At 38.9% G+C, this 16,177-nt stretch overlaps 1 protein-coding gene across 2 annotated transcripts in view; it reads left to right on the top strand.

Annotated features, from left to right (window-relative positions):
- LOC121706285 (interferon beta-like) overlaps positions 1 to 4,235 on the top strand; it is a 29,249-nt gene extending 25,014 nt beyond the window's left edge. Inside the window, exons 1-6 of one of the 2 annotated variants that reach the window (XM_042087902.1) lie at positions 2,294 to 2,882; positions 3,099 to 3,141; positions 3,259 to 3,330; positions 3,447 to 3,584; positions 3,688 to 3,765; positions 3,869 to 4,235. In XM_042087902.1, coding sequence (XP_041943836.1) covers positions 3,112 to 3,141; positions 3,259 to 3,330; positions 3,447 to 3,584; positions 3,688 to 3,765; positions 3,869 to 3,982 — 432 coding nt within the window. In that variant the 5' untranslated portion in view covers positions 2,294 to 2,882; positions 3,099 to 3,111 and the 3' untranslated portion in view covers positions 3,983 to 4,235. Of the gene's footprint in view, positions 1 to 2,293; positions 2,883 to 3,098; positions 3,142 to 3,258; positions 3,331 to 3,446; positions 3,585 to 3,687; positions 3,766 to 3,868 lie in introns of those variants that run through there. The other variant, XM_042087901.1, reaches the window with a different exon arrangement.
- Positions 4,236 to 16,177: the final 11,942 nt, after the last annotated feature.

Here is a 16,177-nt window from a genome sequence, read left to right as displayed (position 1 = left end):
GCCATTTTTATGATAGAACTAAATAAAATACAGTTTAGCCTAAGCTATGTAAACTTCCCATAATTTCAATATTTTACAACAAATGCTTGACTGGTTGAATGGTATACATTTCATCAGAATATCGCTACCTGTAGCTTTGATGCGACGAGTGAGTAGCCTAAGCTTGATGAACCATAAATGAAAGGTTTTCTTAACATTACATTAGGACATTATTGTCATTAAACGCTTTTACAAAAGTATAGGCCTACACTTAATGAGCAAATGTCGGCGACTTAAGTGTGTGATTATATAAATAGGCACTGGCAGATGCAATAGGTAAATAGATATCTTTGCGTGTTAGCACAAGCAGTAGCCTGTAGGCCTATAAAGGAAAGCGTGTTTGCCACTTACATTTCTGACATCTGACACTTCAAACTGCTGCAAGTGCATCAAGAAAGGTCCCGCCTTAGACCATGTTAATTGCCAATCGTAGACTAGGATTTGGGGATGGCACTTGGGGTGGCCAATCGAATCTCAAGGGTGGCCTGTGCCACCCCGTCAACACGTGCTACCCCTCTGGCTCCGCCCCTGACTGTATTGTGTTATTTCTGTGTAGTATTCGCTGCACACTGTCTCGCACGCTGCATCCATAGCTGCCTGTATTCTCTGTATTCTTGCTAGCCAGTTTATGAAATGTGTCTTTTTCTTTTTCTTTTCATGTATGCCACGGTTTATGCACCGAATAGCTTGTAGGCCGATATTTCAGTTTGCGCTCGCTCTTTTGCCACTATCACGAGGCAGAGATAAATGAAATAATGGAATAACAAGAGGTATATGGACCTGTATGACTTTTTGAACTTCTATAGCGAAATTAAAATGATCCCGTATTTTCGCCTATTTCTTGGATTAGGCTACAAACACAATGTTGACTTAATGAATGGATAATGTGGAATGCAATAAAGGAAAATAAAGGCCATTCTTATAGGGGGGCTAAACCAGGTGCATAAGGGACTGTTCGTTATTTATAAACGGGGCCACCGGAGGAAAATAGGGGAGGGTTATGTCTTTTTATTCTTTGTTAAGGGGAGGGTCACCTAGCTTTTTTTTTGTCTAGGAGGGGGGGTCACCCATCTTTTGTATTAATGAAAACAGCAAAAAATCAAAGTGGCTTGTTTGATTGTTGATTTCTGTCGCCATATAACGTTCTCTTTCGTTCCATAGCTCTGTCAACATTGAACAATGAAAATAAGGGAGATTTCAGGGGTTTCTCACGCAAAATAGGAAAATGTAAACATTCGCATTTGTTGGAAGGGTTGGAGCAACAAATTAGCCTACTTTATTCACGCCTAACAGCCTATATCCATTTGGTCAACTTTATCCAGCTCTAAAAAAAGCTAAATTTAACTTTGGTTTACTTGTAGTTTACCGTGTAGTGTGCATGCTTAACATAGCCTACTTGTGCTTCATTCATCCACACATCCAGCTCCTAACGTTTTGACAAGAATTTCTACCAATTGACATTGTTCCTGCCCATCTCTAGCTTTGCTCCGTTTATAAATAACGAACAGTCCCTAAGTGAAGAGTTCCGTTCAACTCAACTTATCAACTTAGCACTTATCAACTTAGCTTGGTAGCGGCGCATAAGTCTTCTATAATGAGAGCCTAGGCCTACTCTGAGTTGGTGATTGTGAACATCGCATGTTTTGGCAACACGTGTCACAGGTTATGTCTGTAGGTTAGAGCCTTTATGCCTCAAGAGATGCCATATTATTCAGATGGCCACGATATACCCCCCCCCCCCCTCCCCAAAAAACACACACACACACACACACACACACACACACACATACACACAGACCTCGTTTGCACTTCCAGGTCTATCTAGTTCAGACCTAAGTACTGTCCAAATAACGCGGATGACATTTATTTTTCTTTTTGCATATTACATTCTACATTATCCAAGTCAACATCGTCTTTGCAATCCTGGAATAGATCAAGATACCACATAACTTTCACTTTTATGTTTTTTTCTTTTGATCTCAGAGCGCAATAAAGCAACAAAGTAAATAAAGCAACAAAGCAGAGTGAACGAGGGAGGGGAGAGACGACCTCTGTTACACCTGTACCGGTGGACATGATCTCATCATTTTGTTGTTTTTTAGTGGTCAAGAAAATTAAATGTTTCCATTCACATAGGGTATAACATTAAACGTTATATAAACACGTTTATTTATTTTTTTCTAATTAGGTTAAATACCAAAATATATAGTAGCCTTGTCACTGAAAGACAATAAGATAGCCTACTACTATACGTCAAAGAATGAACAATTGGGGTCGTCCCATAGAAATTATATTTAACCAACCGGCCACTTTGGTATTTCAATATGGTTTTCCCATAGTAAGTGGTTGGATAATGCGACTACGGTCATGAAAATGACAGGAGACAAAATACCTGGTTTCCTGGTTTTCACCACGAGTCGCGGCCAAAAGGTAATGCGTAGGCTATTGGTCAGTTCTTGCATTCTCAGTTAACTGACTATTAAGACGAAAGCAATGACTTACAATTTCGTTTCATTTGCCAGAGTTTCTTTTAGGCCTACATTATGGTCACTTGGTCTGCGGAAATTACAATTAATTGAATTAATTAATGTAATTTAATAGTAATTTAATAGTTTCAGCTAAATCTCTCAGCATCCCATCCAGTTCGTGGGGACATGGGTAGCACACATCCATGCAGGCTTCAGGAATGCTGCTCTGTAGGCTACCTGCTGCTGCTGCTACTCCTACGCTCCTGTAGAAAGGCATTACCTCACCTCTGTTGTTTGCTCAAATCAGGGAAAAGTTGTCATCTTTCTTTCAGTTTCCTGTTGTCAATTCCTCAGCGCCCAACCACAGAAACAATGGTAGGCATGGGCTAAGTAAGCATGGGCATGCGTCTATTTAAAGCGGACACCAGTGCTTACCTGCAACGTAGCCACTGCTCCGATTACCTATGAAATATAATCAACTGCAAGATAGTTTGACAAGGTCCTTGACATGTCTAGAACACTTTGTTTTGTTGTGGCTTTGTGCTTTTGCCTAATGTGTGATGGGATGACACAATGTGATATATGTCATAGGGTCCGTCGCACAATGAGCGAGCTAGAGAAACTGAAATACCAGGTGAGGGCGATGCAACTATACCATACATCTTTAAGTAATTGTCTCTTTGTCATGCAGGACTGTGTTTAGTCAGTAGGCTACATGTTGTCAACATACTGAAATTTAATTTTCTCCCAGGGAAAAGAACTAGAAAGATGTTCAGAGTCAATGGCTGAGAAGAATATTTCAGTGATTCCCCACCTCGAAAAGGTAAATTCACTTGAATGTTCATAACCTTCATGAACCATCATGAACCATTTAAATAACTATTCTATGTTTTGATAGTGAATTGAAATGATAAACTCCCTTCAATGTTCTATCTGCAGCAAAACGATCGTATAATAAAATTGACATTTGACCTGGCATCAAACCTCTTCCAAAAAAACGTGACCAATTCCAAATGGGACACTAAAGTGTTGCAGGCTGTGCTGGAACTTCTTCGCCCGGAGCACACTGGCATTTCTGTAAGTTCCACCCCAGGAGTTTGATCAGAGCTATCACTACATTATTTTTTCAGGCTAAGGTTGGATAATCTGAGCATATTTTGAAACATTTTCTAAACTGTAGGATCCAAGTCCACCCATAGACCTTATTAAGGGGGTCCATGCCCATTTTACGCAACTTGAGGATCTTCTCTCACATGAGGTAATGCTGTGTTTATGATCGTGACGTGCCCAACTCTGATGATCTAAGCGATTTTAATGTTACCGCATCATTCGCAAGTTAAAGTGGCTGTGATCTCTTCCAGAACTTCAGTATGTGTGCCTGGGAGACGGTGCGGATGCAGGTGAGGATCACACTGCACAGATTCCTCATTCGTCTCCGCCAGCTCCGAGCCCGAAACCAGGGAAAGAAGGAATAGAGGCTGGACTACTTCTCTCATGGATGTGGAAAATCGCGTGTGTGGTTTATTCCTTAAACTTACATTTGATATTGTTTTTCCCCCAAGAGGACCACAACAAAAATCAACTGTTGCGACCAAAAGTCAATATTAGCCTGCCAGGTTTTCCTTTGCCTATGTTTGGTCGTTCCTTTCTCTGAATTCAAACTGTACAAATGAGTTTGTTTTATGTAGTCTTTATATTAATTTAATATTTATTATTTAAAATGGCATAATAAAGTGGATTATTTGTCAGACAATAGTTTGTGTCTTTTTCGTGTCAATAGAAATAAGTGGTTTGAAAACGTGGAACAAATAGTCAGGGGAGACTCTTAAACAAATCAAGGATGGTAACTCAGTGTGGCCGTCCACAATAATCTCCACGCTACAATTAAGTTAAGATGTCACAACTCCGAGCTAAATACAGCTTTCAGATTGAACAAACATTTTAGAGCCTACAAATGTTGAATCAGTGTGTGTGAGGTTTTATTAACGGCAATGCAAAATAAGTCAATATGTGGGTGAGGTTATGCATTGACTGCAATGCAAGACAGGCATTACACTCTCCAATAATTCATTAAACAAACAAACATCATTTAATTTCCTGTCAAATCGCTGTGAGTAAGTTTTAGTTTACAATATCCTCATATGCAGCCTGCCTCTTCTTGACTTGATTTCAGACTTTTTTCCATCTCTCCCGAACTTTTGAAGACACAACTCCTCCAAGATTGCCTCCTCTCCTTCTGACAACCTAATACGCACTTACCACACTCTTCCCCCTCTTCCCTCCACCTTCCCTCTCTTCTCTATCTTCTCTTCTACCACTTATCCTCCTCCAAACTTCTACTCAGTGCTTGAAGTGGAGAAAAAAAGGTGCCTGTGTTACATGGCACGCATGTTAACTGGCTGCGTTGGTGACGTTTCACGAGTGATGACGTTTTTTTGACAGATGTGGCCGCTTGCAGACTTGTCACTTTCTGATGGAAACTGGAGACGAACAAATACAAATATGCATGACATATATTTAAATGTCAAAATTGTCTGTAGTACGCTACATGCAGCTTTATTTTGATTAAGAGACTGACTCCCCTACTTGGCTCATTCTTGCTATTTATGTCGAGTATTGCCTTGCTTTTTGATAAACTAGTAGGCCTGTTATAATCTTCACAGACTCTTACAATTAGCACAGTGATAAATGGTGAAGTGGCTAAAGCAGGTGACTTGTTATCAGAGTGCGAATTACCCCACCATAATTGGGGGGTACTGCTCCTTCACTTCTTCTATGACCATCATGGTCCACTACCATATCAATCCCCATCGTGATCGCCAAGTGCAACATGTGTTGTGCAACACACATACAAGGTGTAAACATGCGACAAACTGATAATCAGTTGGCTACAGAATATCTCATTGTTATTATATCCAAAAGAGAACTGTTTTGATCAACTCTCAAAAGTTAGAAGTGAAGTGCACTGAAATACCATTCTAATTACTAGTAAAAGTAATACCTTTACAAGAAGCCTATTGCTTATTTCATGACATATTGATTTGGTTTATTTTTAGATTTCATAAGACCTGGAGATAAGATCCAACCCTCTATTATAGCCTAGCCTACTGTATAAACAGAAACCAATTTTCCATTATAGTCTATGGTAGTCAGTGTCAAATCAACACAATTGCCTAGAGATATGTGAAACCTAAGCAATCTTTAATGTGATTAAGGAGCATATAGCCTACTTTGAAAAAACATACTACCACATAAGAACTACAGAGCGGTAACCTACAAGAATCCGATAACCAGAATGTAAAAACAATAGGCCTAACCAATTAAAAACAAATTCAAATATTAGCATGTACTATTTAGCCTAGGCTACTTGGCTCTTTATGTTTCCACAGGTTTCACTAATGTTATGTAGGCTTAGCTACATCAGACCCTCTTGTGAATAATAAAAACAACACAGGATCTGTGCCAAACTCATTTCAAAAGGGCACAATAATTTATTCAAGATAAAATAAGAATCAATGGACACCTAGGCTATGGACTGGAGTTCATCTCCTTGGAAATGAGAATCGATTTTACCTCACCACAATGTAAAATAATAATTAATGATTTAAATAGAGAATTATCTTGCTAACTAACCTTGGTAACTAACCAAGGTCCACTTTACTAGCCTCAGTGGGTAAGAAGTAGCAGGTAAGTAGCCGGTAATTAAATGTATGAAGACGTGAGCTATGAAAGAACAAAACACGTTAATACATGAAGGTTGTAAAATAGCGCATTTTCAACAAGCTAGACGTCTGCTAGCAACTTACAGTTACCCATGCACGTCAGCAGCAAACCGAATTTAGACTACTGGAGGAATCTAGCGTTTTGTCATTCAACGTCGTTGACACTTGCTTGAGAAGTTGAAGTCGTTCTCTATCTCCGTTGCTTCTAGCGCCACGGTGGTTAAAAATGGTACGGTCCATAATAGGGGTGTCTGAAATCGCTTTACATTAAACTTTTCCTAGTGAAAATAGGAGTTGACTTGTATTGTAGCCAACTGTAATGATATTTTTTTACAATATCAGAAAAATTATCTGACCCCCCCAAAACTGATATTTCTGTCTCTTTGGGGGGTACTGGGTCTTCATTGGGGGGTATAGTACCCCCTGTAATTCGAACTATGGTTGTTATCCCAGTGTTGTAGGTTTGATTTACTTATGATGTGAGATTGCAGTAGGATGCGAACTCCGGCCGAACGCATACCGACGGGCTGCTGTTAAGCCACGAGACGATAAAAGTTGCGATACTCAGAAATTCGTCCAGACTATATTTTTTCCAACATATATATTTAAAGGTGCTCTAAGCGATGCTGGTAACGTCACTTCTGTTGACTTTCAAACGAAACAGAGAGCTAGCTCGCTACTTCCTCCCCCTCCCTCCCGTGCAGCTCCCGTGCAATTGAAAGTCTCCTAAACGCGCATCTTGTCTGTGATTTGCTGGAACAGTTAGGTAGGTATCCTAGTAAGTTAGTAAGGTATCCTAACTATAGTTATGCTATAGTTAGGATACCTTAGCATTTCACTGAGGAACACCCTGAATGATTCATAACATCTAGGATTTAATCTGATTTTTTTTTTATCCATCAAGACCAAATCTGATTTAATGCTGACAACTACTAACTTTCACACACCCTATCTAAAGGTTTGTCACCAACATTATCCAGCAGTATCAGCTAGGCCATTCTTACTGCCCGAGGCAGGCTGTGCTATATAAGGCTAATGGAAGTTGCAGGGCAAGAAATTCAAGATCAGGTTAATGATCCTCAAGACAATTTTTGGACAGGGAGGGAGCAAGTTATTCTTCCTGACACAAGCATCATAAAACACAGAGTCAGGCAACACACACCAAGATGTTTTCAGACAAGAACAAACTCACTTTTTACTCCTTTCATAAGCCTTAAAGGTCCCTTTAAACCATAGCCATATAAGTGCTTGCCATGCTAAGTTGACAAAGTTTAGCTTTACAGTAAATGTCCTCTCGCTGTTCAAGACATTCCTCTCGAGCAAACAAACATGTATTTTTTTTCACTGCACTGCTAAAACAAATTTCATCCTCTGGACATTCAAAATAAGGTCTGATATGTCAGTGGCCTTGTGTATGGATCAGAAAGAATGAATGTTTCTGCAAAGGCTAACTGTAAATCACACAAAGCAAGAAGAGCATGATGGACACTGTGTTCTCTTGGTAGGTTGCAGGTCCCACTCTCTCTGTTCCTCATTGGGCCTGTACCAGACAATCATATGACCAACATAACAGAGATGTGCCACATGACCAGGGCATGCAGCCACATGTCTGTTATGTGTGTAAAGGGGGGAACACATATTTTGATGTGTGTGTGTGTGTGTATGCACGTGTGTATTTTCATGTGTGTGTGAGGGAGTCAATATATCTGAAGATGCTTTTGGTAAATAGTGGTGTGTGTAGGTGTATGTATGTGTGTGTGTGTGTTTGTGTGTGTATGTGTGTGTGAGAGAGAGAGAAAGAGAGAGAGAGAGAGAGAGAGAGTGTATGCCTGTTGCTACCTGCATGTATGTGTTTTCATACTTTCTGGAAATCTCAGATGCTTTCTCAGAACTGAATTATGCATCAAGATTATGTTTATCTGGGAATGTCATTAAAATCATGGACTGCTTACACTAATGTTTTGCCTTAATAATACACAGACAAACATGAAATAAAGCAGGTGTTAAAACCTATTGTCAAACCTCAGTTAAAATACACAACCTCAAGTGTGTCACTTGTCTTAAGAAACTACATCATATCTGGTGAAGATAGATGAAAGAATGTCCCCTTTTGTTTAGAAAGGAAATGGGCTGAATGAGAAACAATAAAGAACAGAGTGTCTCTTACTGCATCTACACACAACGACTAAATAACAAAATGACCATTTGTTGCTGCATAGCGCCCTCTTGAGCCTTACTGCTTGTCCATCACAGTCTCGTTTGGTGCAGCCACAACTAGCCACAACTGTCAAACAAGATCATGACTTGAATTGCACACCTCCGATTTTACAACAGAGTGTTCTGTAGGCCTATGACGTATTCAATTTAAATGTAAATTTCTAACAGACACTAACAAAACATTTTCATACGAAGATGTGAACAAGAAAAAGTTATTGCTCATCCTCTCAATTAATCTGAAGATTAGTGTGCAATTACTCTCCGCCACCAAACATCAAACATCAATGAGCAAAAATATAATAATAATAATAATAATAATAAGAAGAAGGTTTATTTTTACAGCACCTTTCATACACAGAATGCAGCTCAAAGTGCTTTACATTTGGAGCATGTAACACAATAATAGAGTCAGTCAGTCATTATCAATCACTTTCACTTTTCTTCATTGCTGTGGCCGTTTATGATCCAATCAGCAACATATCAGAAATATAGAAAATAACATGTAACACAGTTATAGAGAAGAGTCAGTCATTCCCCTTTGTTGCTGTGGCCGTTTATGATCCAATCAGCAACATATAAGAAATACTATTATGTTACTATAGATATATAAAGGCTTTGCTAACAAATGCTTAGGCCCCGTTGATGCGGACTCCAAGCAGCCAGCCTTAGCATGTTCTTAGCATATGTCGCAATTATTTGACTTTATACACAGACATTCAAGACTGGCAGCCTTAACCAGGAAAAACTCCCATATTCCAGGAAGAAACCTTGAGCAGAACCTGACTTAATAGGGAGCCCATCTGCTTCTGGCTGGCTGCGCCCTCCAATGGCAGCAGATGTAGAATAATCTGAAAAAGTAGTCTACAGGATAAGATGAGTTAACTAAAGGCTTTCTTATACAGGTATGTTTTCAGATCTTTTTTAAAAATATTTACTGAACTCGCCTGCTTGATGTGCAGAGGCAGGGTGTTCCATAGTTTTGGGGGATAATGGATAAAAGCAGCTTCTCCACTTTGCTTGTGGAGCACTTTGGGTACAATTAAAAGATTAGAATTGGATGATCTAAGTTTACTTTGTGGTTGATAAGATATTAAAAGCTCAGAGATATATGAAGGTGATATGCCATTCAGAGCTTTGTAAGTAATTAACATAACCTTAAAATCAATTCTATAGGAAACAGGTAGCCAGTGCAGTTCAGCCAACACAGGGGTGATGTGTTCTCTCTTTTTGGTCTTAGTTAAAAGTCTAGCCACAGAGTTCTGTATGAGTGCCAATTTCTTTACATGTTTTTGGGGAAGACCAGTGAAAAGTGCATTGCAGTAGTCTAACCTGCTAGTGATAAAGGCATGAATTAGTTTTTCTGCATCTTGTTGAGTTAAAAAGGGCCGCACAATTGGCAATGTTTCTCAGGTGGAAATAGGCTGTCTGAGTAACTTTACTGATATGGGGCTTAAAACTTAACTCTGCATCTAAGATGACACCGAGGCTTGTTACTTTTGGTTTGACCTGGTGTGCCAAGTTTCCCAGATTACTAAGAACAATGTCTCGCTTTGGTTTTGGTCCAACTAAAAGTACCTCTGTTTTGTCATCATTTAGTTTCAAATTTTTTTGCTCATCCACTGATTAATAGAGGTTAGGCATATATGTGCAGTAAACATTTTCACTTTCCAGGCAGAGATTGACAGAAGACAAAGTCCATCTGTTTCACAGTTATATATCCATCACAGGGTTTGGTTAAGACGGTAACACCTTCATTTAAGAGTTACCTTAGCATTTTACAGAGGAACGCCCTGAATGATTCATAACCTCAGGGATTTCATCTTGATTAAATCAAAAAATAAATAAATAAGCTTGCATTTAGTTAGAGATTTCTATCAAGAGATTTCATGTTTTGAAGTATAGACAAAATCTGATCTAATACTGACAACTGGTCACAAATAGGGATCGCTTTCTTTATCATGACCAAGCGTCACATTAAAACCCTTCATACTCAGAGCAGCTGAGAGCTGCACCTGTGTTGCAGTGGTAAATATGCTTCCCTGAATGTCCATGCCTTCCCTGTGCACATTTTACATGTTCCCACGCTTCTGGGGTACAGGTAGAAATGGGTGTGGCGTGGGTGTGGCAGAAGTTTGTTTCCACGATAGAGATCCCATTAACTACTGAAGTTGCCCTGTACTCTGCCACTTTTGCAACTGTCAGGCAGAGGTAGGTGGCGTCAAATTATGTTTCTTTTGTTTTGTGCTCACATTCGCCAATTCTTTTACATTATATTAAGCAGTCACTTTTTGTCGAAAATTACTTACATATGCCAACTCTTCAAGGGATTACATTGTCCCTGGAGCAACTTGCCTTGCTCAGGGCACAGCGATGGAAGCCGGGAATTGATGCCATTTTTATGATAGAACTAAATAAAATACAGCTTAGCCTAAGCTATGTAAACTTCCCATAATTTCAATATTTTACAACAAATGCTTGACTGGTTGAATGGTATACATTTCATCAGAATATCGCTACCTGTAGCTTAGATGCGACGAGTGAGTAGCCTAAGCTTGATGAACCATAAATGAAAGGTTTTCTTAACATTACATTAGGACATTATTGTCATTAAACGCTTTTACAAAAGTATAGGCCTACACTTAATGAGCAAATGTCGGCGACTTAAGTGTGTGATTATATAAATAGGCACTGGCAGATGCAATAGGTAAATAGATATCTTTGCGTGTTAGCACAAGCAGTAGCCTGTAGGCCTATAAAGGAAAGCGTGTTTGCCACTTACATTTCTGACATCTGACACTTCAAACTGCTGCAAGTGCATCAAGAAAGGTCCCGCCTTAGACCATGTTAATTGCCAATCGTAGACTAGGATTTGGGGATGGCACTTGGGGTGGCCAATCGAATCTCAAGGGTGGCCTGTGCCACCCCGTCAACACGTGCTACCCCTCTGGCTCCGCCCCTGACTGTATTGTGTTATTTCTGTGTAGTATTCGCTGCACACTGTCTCGCACGCTGCATCCATAGCTGCCTGTATTCTCTGTATTCTTGCTAGCCAGTTTATGAAATGTGTCTTTTTCTTTTTCTTTTCATGTATGCCACGGTTTATGCACCGAATAGCTTGTAGGCCGATATTTCAGTTTGCGCTCGCTCTTTTGCCACTATCACGAGGCAGAGATAAATGAAATAATGGAATAACAAGAGGTATATGGACCTGTATGACTTTTTGAACTTCTATAGCGAAATTAAAATGATCCCGTATTTTCGCCTATTTCTTGGATTAGGCTACAAACACAATGTTGACTTAATGAATGGATAATGTGGAATGCAATAAAGGAAAATAAAGGCCATTCTTATAGGGGGGCTAAACCAGGTGCATAAGGGACTGTTCGTTATTTATAAACGGGGCCACCGGAGGAAAATAGGGGAGGGTTATGTCTTTTTATTCTTTGTTAAGGGGAGGGTCACCTAGCTTTTTTTTTGTCTAGGAGGGGGGGTCACCCATCTTTTGTATTAATGAAAACAGCAAAAAATCAAAGTGGCTTGTTTGATTGTTGATTTCTGTCGCCATATAACGTTCTCTTTCGTTCCATAGCTCTGTCAACATTGAACAATGAAAATAAGGGAGATTTCAGGGGTTTCTCACGCAAAATAGGAAAATGTAAACATTCGCATTTGTTGGAAGGGTTGGAGCAACAAATTAGCCTACTTTATTCACGCCTAACAGCCTATATCCATTTGGTCAACTTTATCCAGCTCTAAAAAAAGCTAAATTTAACTTTGGTTTACTTGTAGTTTACCGTGTAGTGTGCATGCTTAACATAGCCTACTTGTGCTTCATTCATCCACACATCCAGCTCCTAACGTTTTGACAAGCATTTCTACCAATTGACATTGTTCCTGCCCATCTCTAGCTTTGCTCCGTTTATAAATAACGAACAGTCCCTAAGTGAAGAGTTCCGTTCAACTCAACTTATCAACTTAGCACTTATCAACTTAGCTTGGTAGCGGCGCATAAGTCTTCTATAATGAGAGCCTAGGCCTACTCTGAGTTGGTGATTGTGAACATCGCATGTTTTGGCAACACGTGTCACAGGTTATGTCTGTAGGTTAGAGCCTTTATGCCTCAAGAGATGCCATATTATTCAGATGGCCACGATATACCCCCCCCCCCCCCCTCCCCAAAACACACACACACACACACACACACACACACACACACACATACCTCGTTTGCACTTCCAGGTCTATCTAGTTCAGACCTAAGTAGCCTACTGTCCAAATAACGCGGATGACATTTATTTTTCTTTTTGCATATTACATTCTACATTATCCAAGTCAACATCGTCTTTGCAATCCTGGAATAGATCAAGATACCACATAACTTTCACTTTTATGTTTTTTTCTTTTGATCTCAGAGCGCAATAAAGCAACAAAGTAAATAAAGCAACAAAGCAGAGTGAACGAGGGAGGGGAGAGACGACCTCTGTTACACCTGTACCGGTGGACATGATCTCATCATTTTGTTGTTTTTTAGTGGTCAAGAAAATTAAATGTTTCCATTCACATAGGGTATAACATTAAACGTTATATAAACACGTTTATTTATTTTTTTCTAATTAGGTTAAATACCAAAATATATAGTAGCCTTGTCACTGAAAGACAATAAGATAGCCTACTACTATACGTCAAAGAATGAACAATTGGGGTCGTCCCATAGAAATTATATTTAACCAACCGGCCACTTTGGTATTTCAATATGGTTTTCCCATAGTAAGTGGTTGGATAATGCGACTACGGTCATGAAAATGACAGGAGACAAAATACCTGGTTTCCTGGTTTTCACCACGAGTCGCGGCCAAAAGGTAATGCGTAGGCTATTGGTCAGTTCTTGCATTCTCAGTTAACTGACTATTAACCCTTTCGTGCCCGTGCCGAACATTCCATTTTTGGTGCTGGATGACCTCCTTACACAAAAAACCTTATTTCTTGAGTATAATACATACCATCAATGGGATATACATACCATTGTAATCAGAAGGGTCAGTTCTATCAAATGATGTAAAATACATATGGTAATGTTGATATAGTAATGAACAGTCTTTGAAAATCCTCTCCAAATGTATACCGAAATTCGTTAAAATTGAATTTCATTTGCATAAAAATGAATTTTCATCATATTTCTATACGAGATAGAGAAAAATATAGAGTGTATGACATGTTCAGCAAGTTGTGGGCTATTTAACAAAAAAGACTGAATTGGAATACCATTAACCTTTCAAAAGTTATGATAAATTAAGTGATAAGTGTATAAAAATGCAGGAAACGGGATTTAGAATGTTGACAGAATTCGCATTCTCTTTCTCACCAAAAACATAAAAGTATGCATAAAAACTAATAATGAAGTCAGACACAATGGTTTAGATGTATTTGGTCCATAAGAATAAACCATTTATTTGTATATAAGCAAATGCTACAGTCAACAATAATGATATATAAAAGAAAAACATGTACCTTACCAGTAATACAGGAAGTAAGTATACTGTATATTTATTGAAGATCAATTCTGAAGAGACATAGAATACATTTGATTCAACAGATACAATTTCCTTATATAAATTAGTGTAATATGAAAATGATATACATCTATAAAATGTATTATTTATGAAAAGCTAGGAATACAATCAACTTCAACATCACTCAAAAATCAATGTGTCTAAACATTTGAAAGTGGATTACATAGAACAAGCCTGTTGAGAATAAACACATACACACATATAAACACAAACTCACACACACACACACACAGAGGAGGATAGGGAAAGGTGGGGTGGGGAACCTGAAGGTTAAACACAGAGGACCTATGACTCATAACGAAACGCATCCCCTTCTGTAGAATGCCAAATCTGACAGCAATTTTGTTTACCAAAAAAGCAGTCACCTACCGCTAAACTCCAGGCCATACAAGCTACTTTAGTGTTATTATGTATTGTTTTTATAACAAAGCCAACAATTTTTCTTTGGCTCCTGCTGTACAGGAATATGTACTTGATGAAAAGATGACAGAGTAGTAGTTGGAGCAGCTGAAGGCGAGGCTGAAATTTTGACGGAAATGCCTGCCAGCTGTTGTGATAGATTTTCGCCAAAATCTTTCTGGCTGTAGCTACCAAACCTAGGTTCAACACCAGATTCTGCATTGCCAAACTTGAAATAATAAGAAACTACTGAAACAGCAATGTCAATGGAGAAAAAGTGTACACAATATGTATTTCTCATTTGGTCAACGCTCCCTGATCCCTTCAGAGACTTGGTTCCCCAGTAGCAATGGATATTAGGGAGGGAAGTGAAGTCCCATGTCAATGATCAATCCCAGAAAACTGTGAAACTCTTCTGGGGTCTCTTCGTCCCATGCCCCTGCACTGTGTGTTTGCATACAACGGCCTACTAAGCACAACCTCTCACCCATTCCGGTTGGTAAAACCACATATGCCTGGGACAACAACATAAAAATCAACATAACAAGTCTATTTCACAGTGTTTTAGTGGCAGTCTACACCACCCTACGCACGCCACCTAAATCTATACCTTCTTCCTCCATCCTCACATGGTCTTCAACATTGTGAGCGCAAGCTCATCAGCAGTCAGCCACCTCTTCAGGCCTGCAAGGAGGTCTGTGTAGGTCTTGTCATCCTCCATCTGAAACAACAGTAAAATCATACAAATGTAATACATTTATTAATTAAAAAAATAAAATCACAAAACTACAGATGTGTGCATGTGTGCACATACATACACAAGAAGAGGTAGCCTAAACTATTGAAGCATTTTGAGTAACTCAAAAATATTTAGAAGTATGAAAAGTCATTTTATTACACATGGGTTTAGCTACCCTAAATCTGATTGCCTGGCTGGCATTAAGATAAAGACAGATTACATTTCACCTAGTAACTAACTGCTTAAATGCAATAATGACATTTCTGACATAATATGTGATTTCACATCATGTTTTCTATAAAACTACATATTGAGAAGAGTAGAATATCAAGTCATGCCATCTTAGAAAATGTTGAGACAAGCACGTCTGATGTTTGACATTTAGAAGCAAGGTAAAACAGTTCACTACAAACTGCCTAGCGAGGTAACAACCCGATGAGAGGCAATACGTTAATTAGCACTACATTTCTGACAGAATCCGTGATTTCACATCTTATTTTCTACAACTACATATTGAGAGGAGTAAAAATATCGCTCAACTTATTTCATGTAAGAGAACGCAACTTAGAAACTCGGCGCCCATTGATTTATTCAGCTTTGGTATGCTATACTGACTTGCCAATATAATGCTTACCTAACAAGCAAATTGGTACTAGAAAACAAACTTACTTACAGGTTATATACTAACAGGTTTTTAAATGAAATTGTCAAATGAAAATAACTGATATAAAAAGCAAACGAGAATACTGCAAGCAGTTCAGAGTAATGCAGCTAGCTAAAGTTACATGACGATGCACTTAGCCCCCGCTATGCCATAATGTTGACGCTGATGAGAAAGCATATTACTATCAAATAACATGATTTTATGACTACAAATTAAGATTAACCATAACTAGAAACGATGTAAAATATATATTACCTCAGTTTATCCAGCTGTGTGGTTTCCAGTCGAGGTAAACTCCAACGAAGTGCAGGTGGCATCTAGCGGTCCATGTTAAAATGTACGACTGAAGTGAAAAGTTT

Source organism: Alosa sapidissima, chromosome 3 (assembly GCF_018492685.1).
Source record: "Alosa sapidissima isolate fAloSap1 chromosome 3, fAloSap1.pri, whole genome shotgun sequence".
In the NCBI taxonomy this organism is placed as follows: Eukaryota; Metazoa; Chordata; class Actinopteri; order Clupeiformes; family Clupeidae; genus Alosa; species Alosa sapidissima.
The sequence above is the reverse complement of the archived record's forward strand: the minus strand, read 5'-3'. Positions and strand labels throughout refer to the sequence as shown.